Source organism: Poecile atricapillus, chromosome 2, assembly GCF_030490865.1.
Source record: "Poecile atricapillus isolate bPoeAtr1 chromosome 2, bPoeAtr1.hap1, whole genome shotgun sequence".
Lineage (NCBI taxonomy): Eukaryota > Metazoa > Chordata > Aves > Passeriformes > Paridae > Poecile > Poecile atricapillus.
The window spans coordinates 46,096,980-46,119,065 of NC_081250.1; the positions used below are offsets into that span (position 1 = coordinate 46,096,980).

General features: G+C 47.4%; 2 protein-coding genes across 2 annotated transcripts; one reads left to right on the forward strand and one right to left on the reverse strand.

Moving 5' to 3' along the window:
• The first annotated feature begins 178 nt into the window (after nt 1-178).
• On the forward strand, nt 179-6,774 carry SNRPD1 (small nuclear ribonucleoprotein D1 polypeptide). Its single transcript, XM_058833072.1, has 4 exons — nt 179-324; nt 861-937; nt 3,349-3,540; nt 5,754-6,774. The coding sequence occupies exons 1-4, from the start codon at nt 311-313 to the stop codon at nt 5,828-5,830; spliced, it is 360 nt and encodes a 119-aa protein (XP_058689055.1). The 5' UTR covers nt 179-310; the 3' UTR covers nt 5,831-6,774.
• SLC6A20 (solute carrier family 6 member 20) lies at nt 6,076-19,625 on the reverse strand. Its single transcript, XM_058833071.1, has 11 exons — nt 19,417-19,625; nt 15,274-15,414; nt 14,497-14,588; nt 13,613-13,840; nt 12,562-12,672; nt 11,931-12,172; nt 10,897-11,059; nt 10,379-10,583; nt 9,455-9,614; nt 8,264-8,429; nt 6,076-7,339 (listed from the first exon to the last, which is right to left on the reverse strand). The coding sequence occupies exons 1-11, from the start codon at nt 19,535-19,537 to the stop codon at nt 7,190-7,192; spliced, it is 1,779 nt and encodes a 592-aa protein (XP_058689054.1). The 5' UTR covers nt 19,538-19,625; the 3' UTR covers nt 6,076-7,189.
• Nucleotides 19,626-22,086: the final 2,461 nt, after the last annotated feature.

Sequence of the window (22,086 nt, forward strand, 5' to 3'; positions counted from 1 at the left end):
CTTTCATACACCAAGCCCCTTTATTCTACCCACAACTCCTTCCCACCATCCTTCTTTTCCTCCATCCCTCTTTTCCATCCCCCGTGCCCACCTTTTTTCCCCGTGCCCACCTTTTCCCCTCCCTCTCCCCCCACGGGCTCGGGGCGGGTCCGCCGGGCCGCTCGGGGGCGCTGTCGCGGTCACGTCCTGGCGCGCGCGGCCTGGCGCGGCCTAACCAAGAGGCGCCTCCGCCCCACCGTGTTCGGGGCTCCGCTCGCCCGGGGCTCCCCGCCCGCCGCCGCTCCGCGCCCGGGGCCGCCCGCCCGCCGTCATGAAGCTCGTCAGGTGAGCGGGTGGGCGCGGATGGGGGCGGATGGAGGCGGATTGCCCGCGCCCGGCCGCGGCGGCAGCGCCGGCCGAGCCCGCGGGCTCAGGGCCGCCCCGCGCTCTTCCCCCACTGCGGGCGGGAGCGGGAGCGGGAGCGGCCCGGGATGGGCTGTGCCGGGCCGCTCCCGCCCCGGGGACTGCGCGGGTCGCTCGGCGAAGCCCCCTTCCCCCTTTCTGGGGGGAAACCCCCCGGCCTGGGTTAGCGTTGCTTTCCTGAGATTGTAACGATTTTTGAAATGGATCCTTTGTACAATAATGGCCGTTTGGCCTGGAAGTAGATGCTGGATCCGGCAGTGTGTCTCTCAAGCGTCCCAGCTCGCGGTGGCTGGGCAGGACGTGGAGTGTGTCACTGAACATCCCCAGCAGAATCCGTGAGCGCCGTCTTTGGGGGCTCGGGATGCGGAGCTGCTTGGTGCTGCCTGTCGAACGCCTACGGCTTTATGTGGAAGTGAACACGGGTTTGGGGTTTTTTTAAACGCGTTCTTAATTCCCAGGTTTCTAATGAAGCTGAGCCATGAGACTGTGACCATTGAGCTGAAGAATGGGACGCAGGTGCATGGAACGATCACAGGTACGGCAGGACGGGAAGATGCAATAAAATATTCCCCGTTGCCTTTCGGCAGACAATTGGCAGCCGCGGCTTGAATGAGTTTTTTGTCCTGTGCTCCCTCTTGCGGGGACCGGCACAGGAAAATGCTGGAGATGGGCTTTGTAATTCATAGCTTTGTGTGCAGGCGCGAGGTGTGTTTGTGTTGCAGAAGAGTCTGGATATTGTAGGGGGTTGCTGGGAACAGTGGGGAGCTGTGACCAGCCAGCTCTCCATAGGCAGCCACGAAAGTACTTGGGAATTTCAGTGGGTCATGGATTGTCTTTGCCGTGTAGTAGTGGATGAGTGCAGCCGTGGTCAGAGATTTCTTTGATTTGGAGGTTCTGCTGGGAGCTGTAAATTCGCTGTAGCACTTGGAGCCTCTGAGCCCACCTGCAGCTTTGCCTGCAGACAGGCTCGGGGGGAAGGAAGCAAACTCTTCCAAACTTTGCTTAGTGGTCTCTTAGAATTTTAGTAGCACGGTCACAGAGTCACAGAATGGTTTGGGTTGGAAGGGACATTAAAGATCACTCAGTTCTAACCCTTCGCCATGCACAAGGACACCTTCCACTGGACCAGGTTGCTCAAAGCCCCATCCAGTCTGGCCTAGAACACTGCCAGGGATGGGGCATCCACAGCTTCTCTGGACATCAGCTGTTCCATCTGATGTGGTCTTAAATTGGTTAAATTTTGCATGTAGGCAGTTCTAATCAAAAAAGTAAAGTTAATTATTTCTGTTGAGCACGGTTTTTGTTAAGGCGAATCTAGATGGAAATGCATATTTGCATATGTTTGATTTCATGAGAGGCGGGTTCGAAAGCGCAGAGCTGGGTGTGGGATACAGGGCAAAGAGGAATCCTGGCCAAGAGAATCTGCTCCCACCCTGTTGCCAGAGGTCTGTCCTGTCGGTTCTGGGAGTGCCTGATTGCCAGGTGCTTCTTTCTGAGCTGAAAGCCAGGCTGAAAGTTGCAGGGAATTCTGTAGGTTCATTATGTGGTTGTCACCTATTAAAACATGTGCAAGCTATTTTATTTGCTTTAATAAAATAAAATTTGCTTCAGTGAGGGACATTGTTCTGAGTGTGTTCCTGTGAGCTGTACTTAGCATTGTGTTTAATGAGGCAAACCCTCACGGCTGAGCTGAGGAAGCTGCTGCATCTCCCTTCCCAAATTCAGCCCCAGGCAGCTTTCAGAAGCTCTTCTGCCCAGGCACTCTTGGAGAAAAAAAAAAGATACCACTTTTGTTAAGTTTTAATTTTATTCCAGAGGATTGCTGAGGTGCTTTTTTGGCCAGTAGCAATCTGTGGGTATTTGGCAGAGTTCAAAACTGGCATTATTTTGCAGCCAGGTCCATCAGCTTTGATTAGAGCTGACTGAGCCACCTCGGTGCCCGATTGCAGCACGCTCTGCTGAACCCAGCCAGGTGGGAAGCAAGCACACTGCTGGGCTCCTGACCTTACTGCTCTTTCAGGCTTAATTGTCGAGCAAGGCCTCTCTCATTTTCTGCTAAGAATCTGTAAAAACATTGCACAATCTCCTCTTCCTCCCCGTGCCAGGGCAGGAGCAGGGATGAAGGGGCAGGTTTTGTGTAATGCCCCTCACACCAACCAAGGGACTAGGTCGGGTGGAGCTGTGTAAAATCCAGAGGGAGTGGGAGAGGACAGAAGAATAAAGTCACTGACATTTTGATCTTCATAACTGGGGGTCACATCCCACCTAAAGCTCTAGATACGCAAAATAAAATCTTCTGGGTTTTTTTTTATTGATTGTCACAGCTGTTACACAGTACGTGTGTCCAACTGAGATGTTTTTTCTAGTTTGGGATTATGCATAACACAATATAGTGTGCACAGTACTGATTCCATACAATTATTACGTACTCAGTGTTCTCAGAGTTTGTAACCACAGTGTTCCTTGCAGTGGGGTATTTTATGTATTTATATAGAAAATTCATTCTGGTGTTCAGTGGATTTTATCAGAGAGTAAATGTTGTTTTTGTGGTTGAATTTTCCTAAGGCTTACAGAAAAAGGAAATTGTCCAGGTTATTTTTCCTCCTGCAAGGTTTTTTTCACTTCTTTTAAAGGACTAAAGATTAGTATTTGCCTTTTGTAAGAAGCAGTAGTTTAGTTGTTGTTCAGAGGAGTTGTTTTAACCATTTACAAAGCAGGTGCTGTCAGGACCTGGATAAAAATCTCTAACCATGAGAAGCTAAAGGCCTCTCATGGTAACTGGCATAATTCAAGAGAGTAAAGAGATGTGGTTGTATTCTGTGACAGGCTGAAGTAATTCATGAGTGGTAGAAGCAGGTCTTGATGAACAGGATAAATACCATTTCATGTGCATACATACAGGTAACAAGAGACCTCATCCCTGAAATCAGTCTTGTGTTGTTTCAGGAGTGGATGTCAGTATGAACACACATCTCAAAGCAGTGAAAATGACACTGAAGAACAGAGAGCCCGTGCAGCTGGAGACGCTGAGTATTCGAGGGAACAACATCCGCTACTTCATTCTGCCAGACAGTTTGCCTCTGGATACTTTGCTAGTGGATGTTGAACCAAAAGTCAAGTCCAAGAAAAGAGAAGCAGGTGAGTTAGTGCTTTCCTAGTCTGTGTTTGTTCTGCCTTTGTGTGCGTTTTAGTACTGTGAGTCTGAATATGTCTAATTTGAGTGTCTGAACATCTGCATTTGGCATTAAATTCCTTCATCGAGGGTTTGACATGGCACTGGCTCAGTCTGCCTTGCCCACCTCCTTGGCATCTGCAGAGCTTCATTCACGTGAAGTTGTGTTACGGCTTTTCGTGCGTCTGTTTTTAAAAATGTAAATGTTTATCAGCTTGAGTAAGTCTTAACCTATCCGAGTCTTACAGTTGGCACCCAAAGAGATTTACACTTCCTCTTCTCCAGATGTCTGTTTTCCCAGTTTGTTTGAGGAGCTTCACACAGATAATAAGTACGGGACAGCATCTCAGATGGTGCTGGGTGGTTCATTGAAACTTGGTGGGGGATGAAAATGGTATCTCTGAATTTTGAGAGACTCAGGAACCTGAGGGAATAGAGGCTGTATTCCAGTGAGCGCATCTCCAGCTTTGGCTCCCAGTAGTGTTCCAGTCTCTGCTCTTTTACTCTTCCTGGAACTTTCTTTTCAAAGTGCTGCTGAATAAAAATCCTTTTCCTTAGAAGCCTAACAGCATAGACAGTAATTCAAGTTTAATCTACACTACTAAAGATGAGTCTCCAGTAAACCCCAGGAAATCAGCAGCAGTATCTATTTTGCCCACCAGTTAATCTGTGTGTTTTTAAAACAGTGAGCTGTAAGTGAAAGCTAACTGTGCTGTAAAATCACGTTGTACCATTTCTCCTGTAATTAGTGTTGAAGTATGTGAGTGTGCAGGGTGTTCTGCACTGGTGAAGAACCTTGGCTGTGCAGCACCAAGTGCAAGTGCTGCGACTGCTGCCTTGATAGGGAATAAGGACAAAGCTCCCAAATGGGCTTTGCTCCTCTCAAGTTCATTAAAAACAATCTGACCACGTGGAGAAGTGAGTGTGGTTGGATTGCTTTTTTTTCTGAACCTCATGACGTGTGAGCAAGAACAGCCCTGCTTGGTGTCAGCTTTGGGGAAAGCAGCCATGATAGCTCCAGTTACCTTGGTTTGATGCTCCCTGCATCCACAGTGTGCAGAAGCCCCCTCAGACCAAAGCTGTGCTGTACTTTGCCTTAATCCATAAATTCCCTTGGTTTCAGAAATGTAAAACCCTTGCTCTGTCCTTGGCAAGTGGTCAGGAAAGGGCAGGATGCTGGCTGGGGTGTGTGTGCCACGTGTGCCTTGGGTCCAAGCGTGCTGGCATTTGGTGAGCACAGCTGCTAGTGCTGTCATCCTCCAGCTGGGGTTGATGCTTCCGTGGATTTTACAGGGTTGGTGTATTACCAGCAATATATGACACCTTGCTTATGTCAAATTTGTCCTGTGTCTCTGCTCCTTCTGTCTTTTGCATTTCTAACCTCTGTCCCAGAGTAATTGTCACAGCCTGCTCCTTGAATGTGGGTGCCAGTGGGTATGTCCCAGAGAGCCACCGGCTTCTGTAGAATTTTCAGTATCTTTATGAGCCCTGCATTCACAAACATGTTTGAAATGAACCAATAATCTAAAGTTTGTAGTGTCCTTGCAACCTGGTGGGTCACATTTCTTTGAGAGAGAGAGAGAGATGTGAAGGCACATTATCATCTTATGGATCATGAGACATTCAGCAGTTGCTTGTGGCCTGCACTGTCCTATGATTCCATCTTCTGTTTACAGTTAAATACCAGGTATTGAAACTGGGAGCACACAGTCAGGACCTTGGCCTTAGAACCACATCTCCAATTGGCAGAGGCATCACTGAGACCAGTAGGAGCTGTTGGATGCTGGCATCCTTTCAAAATGCTGACCTTCTATATGATGGGTTTGGGAATTTCACAGCATGTCAAAATTTGCATTTCTCTCTGAAAAACTAAACTGTGTATATGTATATATGGGGTTCCTGAAAGATTACCCAATCATTTGGGAGCAGCCAACAGTTTTATGCCCTTGTTTTCTGCAGTGAAGCCAAGGACAGTAGTCTTGGAAGTTGTATACTGGAAGAACTAACACAAAAGACATAAATATTGCCTGAAACTTAAGGAGCATTAACAGACTTAATGCCTAACTTAATGTCTTATCACAGGAAAGGAGTGTGGTTAGACTCAATACAGAATGTTTTAACCAAAATGAAAGTATTCCTGGGTCTCACTTGTTCTACCCTTTTCCTTTTATCTGCCAAGTTGCTGGAAGAGGCCGTGGCAGAGGCCGTGGCAGAGGCCGAGGTCGTGGAAGAGGAAGAGGAGGCCCAAGACGATAACTTCTCATCATGCAACTCTTACCAAATTCTGGGCAATGCAGGCTATTTTTTGTACAGGTCTTGTTTATGGTATCCATTTTTAATAAACTGAAATGTGAAAAGGTGTCTTTCCTTTGTTAGCAAAGCCTGGGGAGGGAGGCAGTGTGCTGTCTCTGGGGCTGTTGGACTACATGGATCTTTGTTGTCATTGTCGAGATTTTGGCCACCCCTGGAGGCTATACAACTCCTCTTGCTTTTTGCCCCAGAACAAGAGACTTGTGTTGTGCTTTAACAATGTTTGCAATTAATCCCTCTTTTCTAAGGCACTTGCCATCTTCTAATGGTTTCATAGTTAAGACACTGTGTTAAGAACCCCTATCCCGTGAGTGTGTCTCTAATACTGTTCTTTTCTAAAGTACATAGATATAATTTTAATGTTTTCTATTACATGAAGCTTGCAATTTAAACATGTTGCTTTCTTTATAAAACATTTACACAGGAAAATTAACCAGGTCCATAGAACTGCTGGATTGTTACATCTGATGATTAAAGAATACCTGGATATAAACTTTGTCAAAGCTAATTATATGGCATACTTTTGTTTGGGTGGGGCTCGTAAAGCAGCTTTATCACAGATACCTTCTTAGTGTACTTCAAGTACGTCCCTAGAAAATACAAAGTACAGCACAGTGCACAGATGTATACTGGAATTGGAAGCTTTCTTCTGGAGGTGGGAGAACTTGTGCAGCTCACACACATCCGTGCATATATATAGATATATTCATATATATATATATATTCACTGCTTTGCTGGACACAAATACAAAAGAAGCTGTGTTGGCCGCATTTATCTCCCAATGCCATCCTGCTGATTTACTCCCATGTAGGAAAGCAATTGTCACATTCTCATTGCCAGACTTCAACAGTTTCACCTGTTGATGAAATGCAGATGTCACTTCAAACAATGAGTATGCTGAAGTGTCTTGAAGGGTTTGGGGGTATTTGCTGGTACATTGGTGCAGGAACATGCTTGGTTGTTCATGTTTCCACAGAGGCAGTGCTACAGCAGTGGAAAAGAATCACCTAATCTTGTGTAATGGGCTGAGAAACTGGTTAATTTGTGCTAGCTGGCATTTTGTGAGCTGCTCTTCTCTTTCATCTCTTTCACAGAGGCCACTTCAAAGCTTCATCTTGTTACAGAAGAGCTTTTTTTCCCCAAACCATTGTGGAACCTCCCAAGAGCACTTTTTGGTCAGTATAGCACCCACCATTCTCAACTCTATAAATAGCTGCTACAAATAATGGTTGCTGCTGTCTTCCAGAAGTGCCCAGTCACTGGTGACGGGGGGGTAAGGTCTTCCCAGGTCCAGCTGTCAGCTTTCATGCAACAGTTGAAACTCGTTCCCTCTTCAGTCTCTTCCTTATAAAAGTCACTAGTGCTCCCAGGGGTATGCACATGGTGGATGCTGCCACCAGCAGCCCGATCACCGCCAGGGCATAGCCTGGGTAATCCTTGGTCACCAGCTGCCCCTGCAGAGGAGAAAAGCAGTGTTGGATCTGTGGGATCTGTCCCAGAGTCAGGCCAGGAGCAAAGGGGTGTGCATGGAACTAAGCAGCACCTCTGAGAAGCATTTTCAGTCTGTGGCAGCCCACAGCTGCCCTCAGTGTTCTCTGTCAAATCATACACACTGAAAACTGACAAGAACAGAGCTGCTGACAGCAGGATTGGGGAAAATTCAGCAAGCTTTGGTAAAGAGCAGGTTTTGGCTTGATTTGTGTTTCTTAATGAGGTGACTGGGCCCTGACCTCTGTCAGGTCTCTGTTCCCCTCCTGCAGCCTGTGGGCTCATGCTGACACCCAGTCAACAGCCCAGGCCCACCATGAGTCCCAGATTGGCCATGACATGAAAACAATTATGTGCTTTGTTCCTGCATGATGGAAACATTGCCACAAAAGGTTATGAAACCACTGACTACTTACCCAGTAGTAATTGCTCTGTGATAAATGCACAGTTCAATATTAAGCAAGTGCTCTGGCCATGAAGAAAAATGTATATGGAAATTATGAAAACTATTTTTTCCAGCAGCAGCTCAGTTCTGGTAAAGTACCACTAATTTTGTTCAGAGTAAATACAGTGTGAAAGTAGGGGGTTCTAAGTGTATTTTAAAAGATGGTATTTGGGTCTTCAACATGAATGAAATTTAATTCTATGAAGGATTGATTAAGAATCATAGAGGGAAATTAGTTGATTTTATGGAATCATTGCATCATCACTAAGTCAAGTCTTTCCTGGTTTTCTGTTCCACAAAATCAAGGGATGGCCCTGACTCCAGCTGCTCTCTTTCAGAACACCATTTTCTGGAACAGTGTAGTTAGGAAGAAAGTTTGTATCCTTGCAGGAACTAAGGAGAGTTGAAAACAGAAAAAAAAGCCCAAACCCAAAACTCTTATTACCTGTGTGGCATCCCATGCTTGGTATTGCAACGTTCCTGTGAGGATATAGTCGGTGAGGTAAAAAATAAATAGGCTTATAATGAGCAGTGGACTAACAAAAGCCCACATAATTTTCCAATACCAGTTTGGTTTGCGTCCAATCATGGTGTAAAGATCTTTCTCAAATCTGTTCAAAAGAAAACCAAACATTTTTGTGAAGAAAACCAAATGCGTATTTTTGAGACTGGCTATTCAATTAATACTTCTTCTGAGTTACTTCAAAACCCACCTACAGAATCGAGTATGTCAGATGAGAAAGGGGAGTACAGTTGACCACAAATGAGCAGAGAGTTACTGTCTGAAAAGCTGGCTCACCAGAATCATGGTGAGGGGGGAATCAAAAAAGACAGTGAGGTTTCCAAAAGAATCCCAGGTTGCAGAGAGTAGCTAGAAATAGATATAGCAAGAAAGTTCTGCCTGAAGCACAAGCTCGGGCTGTTACTGGTGTCAGCTGACAGAAGCAATGATGCTGAAGCAATGTGGAGAAAACAACTGGGTTTGCATAGCTGAGCATTCTCAGTGCTGTTACCTGACTGTCTTTGAGGAAGCACTGACACTGGGAATGGTACCTAAACTCTCACAGGAGACCTGGATCTGACTTGAAGGCTTTGAACTCATTAGGGAGGAAATACCCATGTATGTGCCTGGACACCTTCTGTGCTGGCAGACTAACAAAGCAAATGCCAAAACCTTTCCTTTCAGCTGTTTTCAAACACCTTTGCTGTTCAAAACTCCTCCTGATTCCAGAGCTTCCTTTGATCCACAAGGATTGATTTGGGAGACAAACAGTGTGTGAGGTGACCACCTTTGAAACCAGACTTGCTGGCACTCTTGTGCTTGTGCTGGATTCCTGTCATGGCAGGAGCAGAGTTTTGGCAGAAGTAGCTCCTGACACCAAAGACAAGAGCAGAGAGCTGTGTGTTCAGCTCTTTAGTACTCCCCTGCCAGCAGAGATGTTGTAAGCCCAGCCTGGCCCCTCACAGCCTTGAGCCAAGGCCCTGGAAGGGGTCTGCAGGGCAGGGGAGGCCCCCATCCCCTTGCTGATCCTGTAGCACAGGAGAAACATTTATCCCAAGGCAGTATTTTTATTCTTGGCCCGTGGTCGCTCCCCTCGCTGTCCCACTGTGAAGGAAGCAGGGCTCCAGCTTTTACCTCCTTATCCCGTAGATGTAACACACAGCGATGGTTTCCACCAGCACGATGAGCAGCAGGGAGAGGGTGGCTGCGTAGTCGTTGAAGATGTCAAACCAGTAATTTCCAGCCTCCATGGTGAAGATCAGGCCAATTATACAATTCATGAAACACACAACACCTGTGTGGATAGAACAGGGATCCTGCCATTACACCTGGAAGTTTGCGTAGGGAAAATGTCATGCTTGTGACTAAAAATTTGCTGGGATTTCTTCTGAGCAGCTTTCTCTGAGTAGGATTTCTTTTCCCCTGTGGAAAAGACTCCCCTTTGCACGTGTGACTCTTGTTTAACTTCTGCTCCTTAGACCTGCAAAGTCACAGGACATCACCCCCAGACATGGCCAAGAAAACCAAGTCTTAGCTACAGCCTTGTCGCAAATGCATGCAGCATCTGCTGTTGTCACTGTGCATCCAGCTAAAACAGGTTTTAAGGCAGGACAACTGATTTCCATGCCCAGACAGAAGCACGTATTTCTTTTGAACACTAATGTGATTCACAGTTTTCATAGCTGGGATACTGGAGATGTGACTGAACAGCTAATTGCAATTCAGCTACACAAGTGCAAGTATTGCCATTTGTGTCCTTTTGAGTTTCACCAGTCAGGACACACGAGTCTGAAGGAGCTGGGATGTGTCAGGAAGTCTGGAAATACACAGCGACAGCTGGCCTGGTGCTTTGGGAGCTCCTAAGGGAAAGTTGGGCAGGATTTCACAAGGGCAGGCAAACCCTTCCAGCAGCATATTTTCTATTCCCTGTTCCACCCGAGGTCAGAGAGTGGAGTGCCACTCCACTCAACAGCAGTGGGACTCCACAGCTTCTGCACTCTCACCCCCAGACCCACGTGCTCAGCGTGTGGCCTGTGCTGCAGCCTGGCAGGTGCTTACCTGAGATCACCTCCTTGGGAAAGCGGGAGGCAATGACCTTGCTGTCGGTCAGTGGTGTGAGGATGGCAGCCGTGTTCCCCAGCATGCTGCCAATGCCCAGCATCAGCAGCATGAAGAAGTAGAGCACAGAGTACAGCTGGGGCACCTCCATGTTTTTGATTGCTTCCGAATAGACTATAAATGCCAGTCCTGTGCCCTGGACAGCCTGACAGAGACAAGGGGAGGAAACTGAGCTACAGGCAGCTGCTCAGCTCGATAAAGGACGTATGACAAAAGAGAGTGACCCTGTGTCATGACAAGGTACACCTGAGGTGTGGCTTTGCACAGCAAAGGCAGGTGAGGTCTTCACTGGTTTCCATCTCACATGCATGGACACTGCATGCTAATGACTCAGGTGAGCCCCTGCCCCACCCTGAGGGGTAGAAATGATCCCCAGCCCTGGGCAAGCAGTTCCTGGGCTCACATGGGGTGTCTGGGCTCATTGGGAGCAAAGGAGACACCACAAAGTGGCAACTCACAGTGTCTAGCTCAGCTTCCAAGCTGCAGTTTTTAATCTGTGGCACTAATTGGGCATACTCCTGTGGGTAGGTGGTCATGAGGTAATCTTTCATCTCATTGAGGTTGTCTGCTGTTAAAGAGCCTTCCTCCAGGTCAAAAGCATTCAGCAGCAGCAGGATCACCCTAGGAAGGATTAGAGGAATTTAATGGCTTTCAGGTCCAGGACACCTCAATCCCTTTTCTCCATCAGCTCTGTGGGGATGCTTTGCTGGCTCCAGGGCTTCAGTCTCCCTGAGTGAGAGGAGCACTTCCAGCACAGAGCTGGGACATGGGCAACCTTGTGCTCATTTGTGCCTTGGAGGGAGCAGTTCCTGTGCCCACACTGCTGCTCCCAGGCAGGTATTTTGGGTGCTGGCCAGTGCTGGCTGGTGTCTCTTCCCCTTTGCCCTGCGGTCTCACGTCCACACCCCACCAACTTTAAAGTCTTTTGGCAGCAAGCAAGGACTAGCAGCTTGGTTTCCTCTCTGATCAGCAGATAGATTGAAAGCTCTAAAAATATGAGCAAATGTGTAACTGCCGTGGGCCCTGCGCCAGGGACTGCACGCAAGCTTGCAGCTACAGGACACAACCCTGCAGGCTGCTGGGCACTTGCAGAGCAGCACAGCCAAGGAGGCTGAGCTCCTGGAACTTAAGGACTTAGCCTTAAAAAGGGGGATCTGAGCATCACGGCATTAATTAATCAGCTCCCCCACACTCCCTGGAGCAAGAACACAGGGAAAAGTGCCTCTGTGACTTGCCCAGGCAAGCTCATCCTCTTCACCAGGCCTGTGCCTGGAAGCAGCACCCGGGTGTCAAAAGGCAAAGCGCTCTGACCTTTCATCTCAGGCTTCATTGCTTTGAATAGCTCCTTTAGCTTTATTAGAGCAGTATCAGCTCTGGTCTTGGGGTAGTGCTGGCAGTGCTGGCAGTGCTGCGTGCTGTTATTTATTTACCTCCCCCCTCATCTGCCCAGAACCACTTGCAGTGAAAAAACAGTGAAACAGTGGGCTCTTACTTGTTGATACAGCTCTCATAGTTAAAGGTCGCCTTGAAGCCGTAGATGGAGAAAGTGACAATGCTGGCAAATATGGAGGTGGTGCTGTTGATGAGGGACACGATGATGGCGTGTCTCTGGCAGTTGTTGCTGGGCTCGTTGTAGCTGGCAAAGGCGATGAGGCTGCCGAAACCAAGGCCCAGTGAGAAGAAGATCTGTGTGGCAGCGCTGATCCAGGTCTTGGGGTTTGACAGCTGCTCCAGCTGCAAAAGCCAGATGAGAGAGCAAGACCATGAAGTTCCACAAAATGCCCACCACTGCCCCTTCCAGCCTGCAGGAATGGGGACAAGGGCAGGGATGGGGCCCTTTGTGTATTCATTACAGGTCGGGGTGGTTTTGGGCAGGGTTACTGCTCTGACTGAAAGTAATAGGTTATGCTAATGGAAGAAGGTCTTTTTCTGCAGGAAAAAGCAAGCAGATTATGGGCACCATGGCAGCCTCCAGCCACTGCCAGCTGAGGTTTCCAGCTGCCAGACCCACGCTACTGCTGCAAAAATTCAGGATAAAAAAAGGAGGACCAAGACCTTTTAAAACCTTACATGCTCAGTAACTGATAACGTTTCCTGGAAAATTTAATACAGTTTTTCTGTACCTTAGGTGTGAACATGTAGACAAGCCCATTCACAGCTCCATGAAGTGTTAATCCTCTGATGAGATATATGATGAGAACACAGTATGGCAAAGAGGCTGTCACATAGACAACCTGGGGAAAGAGGGTAAAGACTTTGGTCTAAAGAATACGTAAGACAAAGCTAATCTGCTACATCAGACTCACTTCACACAAATAATTTCCATTATTTTGTTTGTTACCCTATATTTAAAGAAATATTATCAGACAAATCTAACTTTACATTTTAGGGAAACAAATTTTTAATAATACTGAAGACCTGTGCTACTGTTTCAAGCATCTTCTCTTTGACTGGAAGTCAAACAAAAATCTAAAATATTTGCAGCATTCACAAACTCAGTTCTGCATCATTTGGTGGAGTAACACCAGCTCACAACTATCTACCAAAACTCATCAGGCAAAGATCATTCATCATTTGCTCTACAAGGAAGGCAAGCAGAGCTAATAAAAGGTCAAAATCAAACTTGAATTTTATCAAATTGAATCAAAATTTAATTGAATCAGTTGCAGCGAGTTTAAGAGGTTATTACTAGTTTACAGTCTCTTGGCTTTCTGTATTTGGCTAAGACGATTTGGGGATTACAGCCCTCAGTTTGCTGCTTAGTCCAGGCTCAGCCAGGACATTGGGGTTTTTCTCCCTGCTTCCTCATAACTTCTGCTGTGAATGAAAAGCAAGCAAAAAATGCCCAGTAGATGTCTTGTTTTTCTTACAAAGACCAAGGAATAGACGTCTCCTGACACGGCTCTGCTGGGGCAGACTGCTTTCCTCATGGCCAGCAGCCTGACAACCTTTGCAGAGACCTGGCTGTGTTTAAAGGACTTCTCCGGATTATTTTTTCAGTATCACTCAGTGTTTTGATGGATCCTGCTCCATCTGCAACTTGACAGGGCAGTAGGGGCAGCAGGGCTCGGTGCTCCGGGGAAGATGCCGTGAGCCCAGGGAACAGCTGCCATTCATTCCTCCCTGCCTGTCCGCGCTGTGTCCGGGCTGGGCAGGGCTGTGCCCCGCTCTCACCTTGCCGGTGGAGGCGGTGCCGCGGAGGATGCAGAGGTAAACCACGAGCCAGGCCAGCGTCAGGCACAGCGCCTGCTCCCACTGCACGCTCCCGCTGGCCTCCAGCGACGGGGAGATGTTCAGGGTCTGCCGGTACCAGAAGTACTGCGTGGACGATGTCTTCTCGCACTCCTCCACGTAGCCCGTGCGGTTGCTGTTGAGGGGGCAGGTGGCCCATGGCAGGGGGTCCTGGCAGGAAGGGACATGCGGTGAGTGCGGACCGGCAGGGCAGGGAGAGCCGGGCTGACAGCGGGCAGCAGGGAGGATGGTGGCAAGGGCGGCTTTCTGCCCGGGCTTGCCCCTCTCTGCACGCTGCTGCCCAGGGCTGGGGAGGACCCTCTCCCCTGGGGATGATCTCTTTGGACACCGTCCCTTGGGAATGACCCTCTCCCCGAGGACTGATACTTTCTCATCCTTTCCCCTGGGGATGATAATTTCTGAACCCCCTACCCAAGGACAGATCAGCTCTGTCCCTCTCCCTTGGGGATGACACTCTCCAAGACTCTACCATGGGGCCAAGCCTCTGCCCTGCCATCAGACAGGTCCATCCCAGGATGCAGGACACCCTGGCACCAAGGCACATGTGACCAAAGTGTCACAAGCCTGGCCTTGCTCTGATTCCCATGGTGAGGAAAAGATAACGGCCAATGACTCTGGGAAGACCATGGAGGAGGACATCACTGCCTCACTTTTCCCTCCAGCAAAGCCATGGGTTTCTGAAGCATTTGACTCTCCTCCACCTCCCCATTCCCAGCTGACAATGGTGCCATGCAACATGCAGCACCAATGCAATGACCCTCTGCAGCCACAGTGGGGCCAAACTGGGCCATTGGGAGCCCACACACCTGGAAGGAGTGGAAGAGGTACCAGAAGGCCCAGGCATTTATCACATTGTAGTACATGGAGAGGAAGAAGGAGACGACAACACTGGCAACTCCTGTGGGTATGGAGGGAGACACTTGGTCAGCTGAAAACCCCAAAATTCCCAGGGCTCCATAACATCTGTGGGGTGTGGGAGCAGCACCACCATGCCTGACAGAGGAGAGGCTTTGTTCCTGCACAGCCATGCACACAGGGCATGTCCCTGTCACTGCAGTCATTGCCTCCTCCTCCTGCCAGGACTGTCCTGAACTGGATTTGATATCTGGGCCCTGGGGAATGAATATTCAATGTATCATTAAAAATAAAATGTGTGCTTATGCAAATTAATGATAGCTTGGGTTTTCAGAGTAATTTAATAACAAAAATGTAGCTAAGAATGGACATTGGTAAATGGTAGAGTGAAACAGTAGGAAATTAAGGCACCATTTTAGCACTCATGTTGAGCTTATTGGGAAGGTGCTCTCAGGGTCAAAGCCCAGTGTAGGCAGCCTCAAGGGCTGGGTTTAGCGCTGGCCTTCACACCATGACTTTGACAGTCTTCCTCTGAGTCCAGATCCAACATTGCAAGCTGTGGTCTGGCTCCAGTGGCCAACAAGGGACAGGGTAAATGCATCAGCCTGGTGAGACTCAGTAAAACTTGAGCTGCCACCTGGCTCTTCTCTCAAAGACAAAGCTCTCCCATCTAAAATCACCCATGTTCCCTGCATGCTGGAAAATAAAGATGGAAACTGAGAACATACCAACACCACAGAGGTAGGGGCTTATTATTTTCCAGGCACCGATGCTGCCCTGCCGCATTCGCTGCCCCACAGCCAGCTCCAAGTACAGCAGCGGCATCCCCTCAGCAATCAGCATGATAAGGTATGGGATCAAGAAGCCACCTGTGAGAACAAACCCAACAGTCAGCCTTCAGCAGAGCAGCAGCAAGATGAACACCACATTTCCCTATTTGTGTTCAAATCATGCTGTCAGTGTCCCAGAGACAGGCTGGGTCTGGGTTCTGGTCCTGTCCAGGTACCTTGAATGCTGAAGGCACAGCCCAGTCCTGAAGGACATCTCACAGAGGTTTCAGGCAGCGTCCCAGAGGCTGGTGGGCGCTGACTGCCCAGGCGCAGGGAATTTTCCGCAGGGACTTGGCAGGGCTGGGATTTCTGCTGTTAAACTGTGTTGGTCAGCACTGCCCAGATACATCCAGGAGGTTTGAGCAATGCTGGGGGCTGGGGCTGTTAAAGGGTAACCAAGCACCTGCCAAACCTTGTAAACGATAATGAGATGAAGAGGACAAGGGAAAGATTTACTTCACTGTGGAGTGTTCTGCCGCACAGCCAAAGTGCTCAAAGAGAAGGTAACAGCAATGTCTGTGTCAAACAGAGACTTCTGTTTCAATATATAACAGAGTTACATATTGAAGTCTGGCCTTCATTAAAAATAAAAAGTAAACAACCAAAAAACCAAACTAAAAAGCTCCCAAATCCCCATGTTGAGCCCACAAGCCCCAGCAAATGAATGAAGGCTTTTCCCCCAGAGCCCCACTTGTGGGAGCAGAGCCTGGGACAGAGGTGTAGAGACTGTTCCTGCATGGGGCTGCCCATCTCTGCTTCCCTCCACATGGAGAGCCACAGAGATGTTCCTGTGGAAGACAAACAGCAGGAATGTGAAGGTTGACAGTGAGGAGAGGAAAAGGACCTTCCCACCCAGCAACCAGGATATGCTTTGGTTTAAATTTCTGCTGGAAAAAAATAAAATCCTTGTATTCAACCTGGGGCTCACTTCAGAAAGAGCGGCTGACTGAGTTAAAAGCTGGATTTTTGTGAAGGCTTCCCTGATTCCCTTTTTACAGCAAGCCAAAATATTTACGTAAATATATCTTATTTAGGATTTAATCTGTGGCATTAACATTCCTTGCAATGGGCTCTGTGCAGCGCTGTGGAGGAATGAACTCTGTGCAGCAACTGAAGCAAAGATCTGGAAACAAACACAGAGCAATAATCCGGTTTATTCTGGGAATTAATTTCCCACCTCCCAGCTCTCTTGTTATTAACAACCCCTTTGTTAGTCTGTTAGATAACTTCCTATGCTGCAAGGGAGCTGTTGGAGGTTTAAGAGCCCCTGCAGCCGCTCTGTGCCGGTGGGGTGCGAGCTGCCCCAGCAGCCACTGAGGGAGTTCTGCCATGTACCACAGCGGAATCAGCATTAGGCCCTTGCAAAGGTTTTCCACCCTCCCAGCAGTGCTGCCACATGTTTGGCACTGACTGTGCCACCTGGCAAGGAGAAGAAATGCCTGAAGGCATTTCTTCACCCCAGTGTCCCCATGCAGCTGGGAGTGCCAGGGCTAAGCCTCTGCCCCTTGCTCTGCATCCTGTTTGCACACAGATCTTGCTCTTAGCGCTACTCTTCCCAAAGAGTGGAACCAAAATGTCTCACACAAGTGACTTCGGGCAGCCGATAAACCAGCTCCCTATCAGCTGTGAATCAGCAGAGCTTTACTCAGCTCCCTGCCCATTGGCACCGGGCGTCGCTCCCTACGGTGTCGCTGTCTGCAGACACCAGCCCCCAGGCCAGAGCTCTGCAGCTGGCAAAACGTGCCCTGGAGGAGCGTGCCCCGGCTCGGCTCAAGGCACTGGGCTGGCTCCTGCCCGGTGCTCAGGGCCTTCCTCGCCAGGGCTGAGCGCTGCTGAGCGCCAGCCCCGCTGCAGACCCAGCCCAGCCCCGTTCGAGCCTGGCCCAGCCTGCTCAGGAACAGAGGAACTGCACCCACGAGGTTTGAATCCCCCCTGCCCTCAGGTCACGCTCTCTTCAGGAAGGCAGGAGAAGGAGGAGAAGGAGGCAAACTGCTGATGAACAGAATGACAGGTTACAAAGTCTGCAAATACTCAGATTACAAATACTCACTATCATTCGCGATAAGGGCCCTATTGCCCTGCTGTGCCGACAGGGACTGGCTCTGTGCTTTACTACAAGGAAGATGCCAAACAATCTGGCGGCCCCCCTAATCCCAATGCCTGGCATATCCAGCTTTTAAGTTCCTGAAATAATGTTCTGTATGCATGGGTTTTGTGAACCCCTGGAAAGCCATAGAATCCTCTTTGAGAAGGCAGTGAATAAAACAATTAAGAAAAGCAAAACCTCCTGTCAGGTGTTTTAATTTCACAGTAGAAAGAGCTGCCTTTCCTCACATAAATATAAGTGGTGAGGAGAAAAATAATGGAAAATACAATGAAAAATAATGGAAAAACATCCTTATAAAACATGTTTTTCAGAAAATACTTGGGTGTATCACAGAATCATAGAATAGTTTGAGCTGGAAGGCACCTTTTAAAGATCATCTAGTCCAAAGCCCCTGCAATGATCAGAGAATATTATTTAATCTTTTATTCAGGTTAACCAAATGTTCCAGTTTTGGTTACATTTCAGAGAATTTTCACCATCTACTACAATACAGATGGTTGGTTAAAAGAATGACACAAAGCCCCCAAAATGTCCAAGTTTCACTGTCCTTCAGGATATCTGCCATGGTGGCTGCTAGTGAGCTGATCACGTGCAGTTTGACTGTGTACAGAAACACATTTCAGTCTGTGCTACAGTTTGGTGTCAGACATGAAGTCTTTATCCCTAAAGTATGTGTAGGGGAATACACACAAAATTAATCTGAACTGTCTAAGCATCAGCCACTGCAGCATCTATCTTCTACTGACACTTCACCCACCATGTTATCTGGATTTTTCTGACCTGGTCCCACAGGATAGCTCTGACGCAGTGTCAGTGCTAAGATGGCTTTTCAAACACCAGCATGAACCAGCTCCTACCACCACAAGTGCATTCAGAAGTAAGCTACAAGCTAACAAAACAAGCATAAAAGCAAAAAAAGCTGTTTAACATCTCAGTGTTTCTTCCTGAAAGGACGAAAAGGCAGGAGACCAGAAGCAGATGAGGCAGATGTTCACCATGTCCCTTAATGCAAGATTGAGACGGGTCCCAAACTATTACAACAGATGAAGTATGAGAAGCAGTAAAACACTTGGTTTTCTTACAGAGAGCCTGTAAAACAGTGGTAGCTGAACACTAGAGGAAATCATTAATACTGGTCTTTAATTAATCTAATTAACTGCTTTTTGATTTCTATGGAAGAACGGCTGTGGCTTGTATATACCACAAACATCATCTTCCTTCAGTTTGAACCAGGAGGAGAATAAACTTTCAAGGAGGATTTCAAAAGTGCGGATCTTTTTGGTTGGTTTATTTATTTTTGGAGGACAAATCAATTTATTCCTCATTTTCAAAAGTTCCTGGGAGGCTTTAGCTGTGGAACTCCTCTTGGTTAAGGCATTTCAGTCAACTTCAAGGCAGATGTGCAGCCAAGTTAGCATCTGATAACTGAAGTAGCCTGAAGTAAGGCTTTGTATAAAAGATATTAATGAAAGGTACTTGAAATAATACAGATGATCTTTAAGTTAAATCAGTGTAATCATCTCCTCTTCTCAGTATTTTCCAAGTCCCCACAGGTGAATGTACAAGAACCAGTTTCTGACACCTTCAGAGTGATTCAGTGGGGCAAAAATACAATAAATTAATACTATGTGTATCTCTATATTCTACTCTACCTCCATTTTTTTAGAAAACATGAGCCTTCCCACTGTTTCACTGCACTTACAGGAAGCAAATGCCACTATATTGGGGCAGCTGTCAGGTAAAAACCTAATGCTAAAGAATACATAAAATAAAGCCACAATAAAACAGATTGTACACCAACAGAAAGCCAGACCTCCTACTCTGTCCTGAACCTTGCTGGGTGGACAGAGCATTAACATGGACAATATACTTTTGGACTTAAAGCTTGCCCCCCTCCTCCTCGAGGGAAGCAAGAAAATGTAAACCACACTTACCTCCTCCGTACATCTGACATAAGTATGGAAACCTCCACACATTTCCTAGCCCCACAGCATAGGAAATGCAGGCAAAAACAAACTGTAGGGGATTGTCCCATAAGGGTCGGGATTTCTCCATTGCCTTCTTGCAGGCAGAGGTTTCAGCAGAGCCTCCTGCCTTCACTCCCTCAGGTACTCTGCCAACCGTGCCTCACACTCCACGCCAGTCCAGCTTGGAGGGGAGGGAAAGGTGGAGGAGCTACGCTTGCCAATTCCCTATCAAGCCTTTTAATTACTAATCTTATTAACAGGCACATACTGAAATAGGAATGCTGGTAAATAGATTATAGACACACACACAGAACTATAAAATTGGTACTTTGGATGAATAGCTGCTTGGGTTTTGACTGGCATTTCTGGGAAGGATGTGAGCTGACGGATTTTTATTGACTTACATGCCAACTTGAAGCTGTGAGGAAATAACACTGGGGCTGCAGTTTGGTTTTCGAAATGGGACACTCCTTCCCCACAGGGCTCCCTTCCTACTGAGTGGCATGCATGTGCATGAGGGCACCAGCTTGAATTTGATTGCACAGAAGACGGGCTCCCACAACACCCTTAAGACTGGGTTTAGAGACTGTCAGTGCTTTTAGGGTAGGGATAAACAGAATCCTCAGACATCCATCACTGTGCCCTGGTGCTCACCTCAACCAACCCATCATGCTCCCCAGTTCCAAAAGCGGCTTTGAAACTGTCCTATCAGCCACACAGGTCCCCAGCCTGGTGCACACTTGACACACTCAAGTTTGACCCTCCCAGAATACTGCCTTCCCTCTACATACTCTGCATGTGTGTGCCAGTGTGAAACAGCCAGTCTCTTTTCACTTACCTTCATGCTCAAACCCTACTGCTGCAGGTAAACTTTTCTGAGGGGTTGCCATTTTAAAATACTTTCAAGCAGCAGGGACCAAATACAAAGGCCAGAGAAAAAAGGTGTCTGTGACCATTGTGGAGGCAGAAGGATCTAGGGGGCCTTTGGGTTGTCTGAAGGCACACTGAGGTGCCAGGTCTGAACATGAACCCTGTGTGTTTGGGCCCCTGCAAAGATACACTTTGAGCTCAACCACTTTGGACAGGTCTCCCAGTGAAGGAGGCTGCCAGCAGCATCTGCAGCAATAAAATGTAGCTGAGCAACTCCAGGGACACAGCTTCTTTCCTCTATTTAAATGTTTTTTTTTCAGGGCACCTTTCAGGACCATTTTACAAGTAAAGCTCTCTCAGTTGCTGTCAATCTTATTTCTCCAGTGCCAGGAATTTGCTCCCTGCCCGTGCTGTGTGTGCTGCTCCAGCATCCCATTGGGCACTGACTGAGCCAAGGCTGTGGGTGTGGGTGAGAACCCCAACCCTGGGGTCTTTGGACAGGAATCCAAGCTGCAGAGTGTGTTGTGCAGTGCTGCTGAGCCCAGCAGCAGCACTCTGGTGGACCTGCTGATCAGCCACCTGTATTACCAAGGCCACAAAGTGGGACACCGCTTTTCTGTCTGCTAAAAAAGGTGATGGTAAGAGGTTTACACATTTCACATAAGTGCATCCATTCTTCGGGGTGTGTTTTAGTGGTGCTAGAGATGTAAGTAGTCATTGGAAAACATCAGGGGGTGCTAAAGTTGCCTGTAGTACAGCTTTGAGGGAGTCAGTGACTTTTTCTGCAGTATCTGTGCAGTTCTTGTCTTGCCTGCAGAACTGCAACATGCCAGCTAGCCCTGACAGTATGTCTCACAGGTAAAACCCAGAATTCTGCTGGAAGGAATAATCTAAGGTAATTTTAAATCCATAAGATGTTAAGCTGAAAGACATACACAGAGAATGTGAGTTGTCCCACATAATGAAATTTTTGCAAATTATTAAAAAGTCAAACGCCTGTCCCTGGCAGTGAGATTTTTTATAAATTATGTGTATAAATAGCTTACAGTATTAAACAGTTTGCTTTTAAGGACAGCCTTGAAAAAATAGCACATCAATACCACTTGGGATGCTTCTGTGTGAATAGATTACTCCTACTGATGAGCATCATCAAGTTAAAGATTTCCTTGGCTCTGTACCTCCTTCCCATTACATTTCAAACTAGTTTACTAATGGACTGGAGGAGATCATGCAGCCAGAGGTGTGATGTCCTCATCTCGGGTCAGGCCAGATCAGGAAGTTCAGGCGGAATGAGATGAATCCCTGCCTCTCTCACAAATGTCAGTCTCACCAGTAGCTCGGATCACAGACTACTGTGAGTTTTTTTAAAGGTGTTCATGCACATAGGCACCCAGCAAAGTGCCTTTCATCTAGTGGCTTCTTGGGACACACACTTTAAATATATTTAAATATGTATTTAAACAGACAACACTTAAGAATTCTTGCTGTGGGACTTTTCTATACACACCTCAGATTATCAATATGCTATTTCTGATGCTGTTCATGATTTTTATCTCCTTTGAACTGCTTTCATTTGGGTTAGGGAAGGGTTTGGGATTTATCTTTAAGGACAAAGACAAGCCTCTAACAGACATATGCAAGAAATTTTAATCATCTCACTGCTCATATTAAAGAAGGATCAGAAAGAATTTTTTTCTTCCAGTACCTAACAAATTTGAGATGTGGGGTTTGGTAGAGTGGTTGAGAAGGGCAGGGGTTCATCTGAAC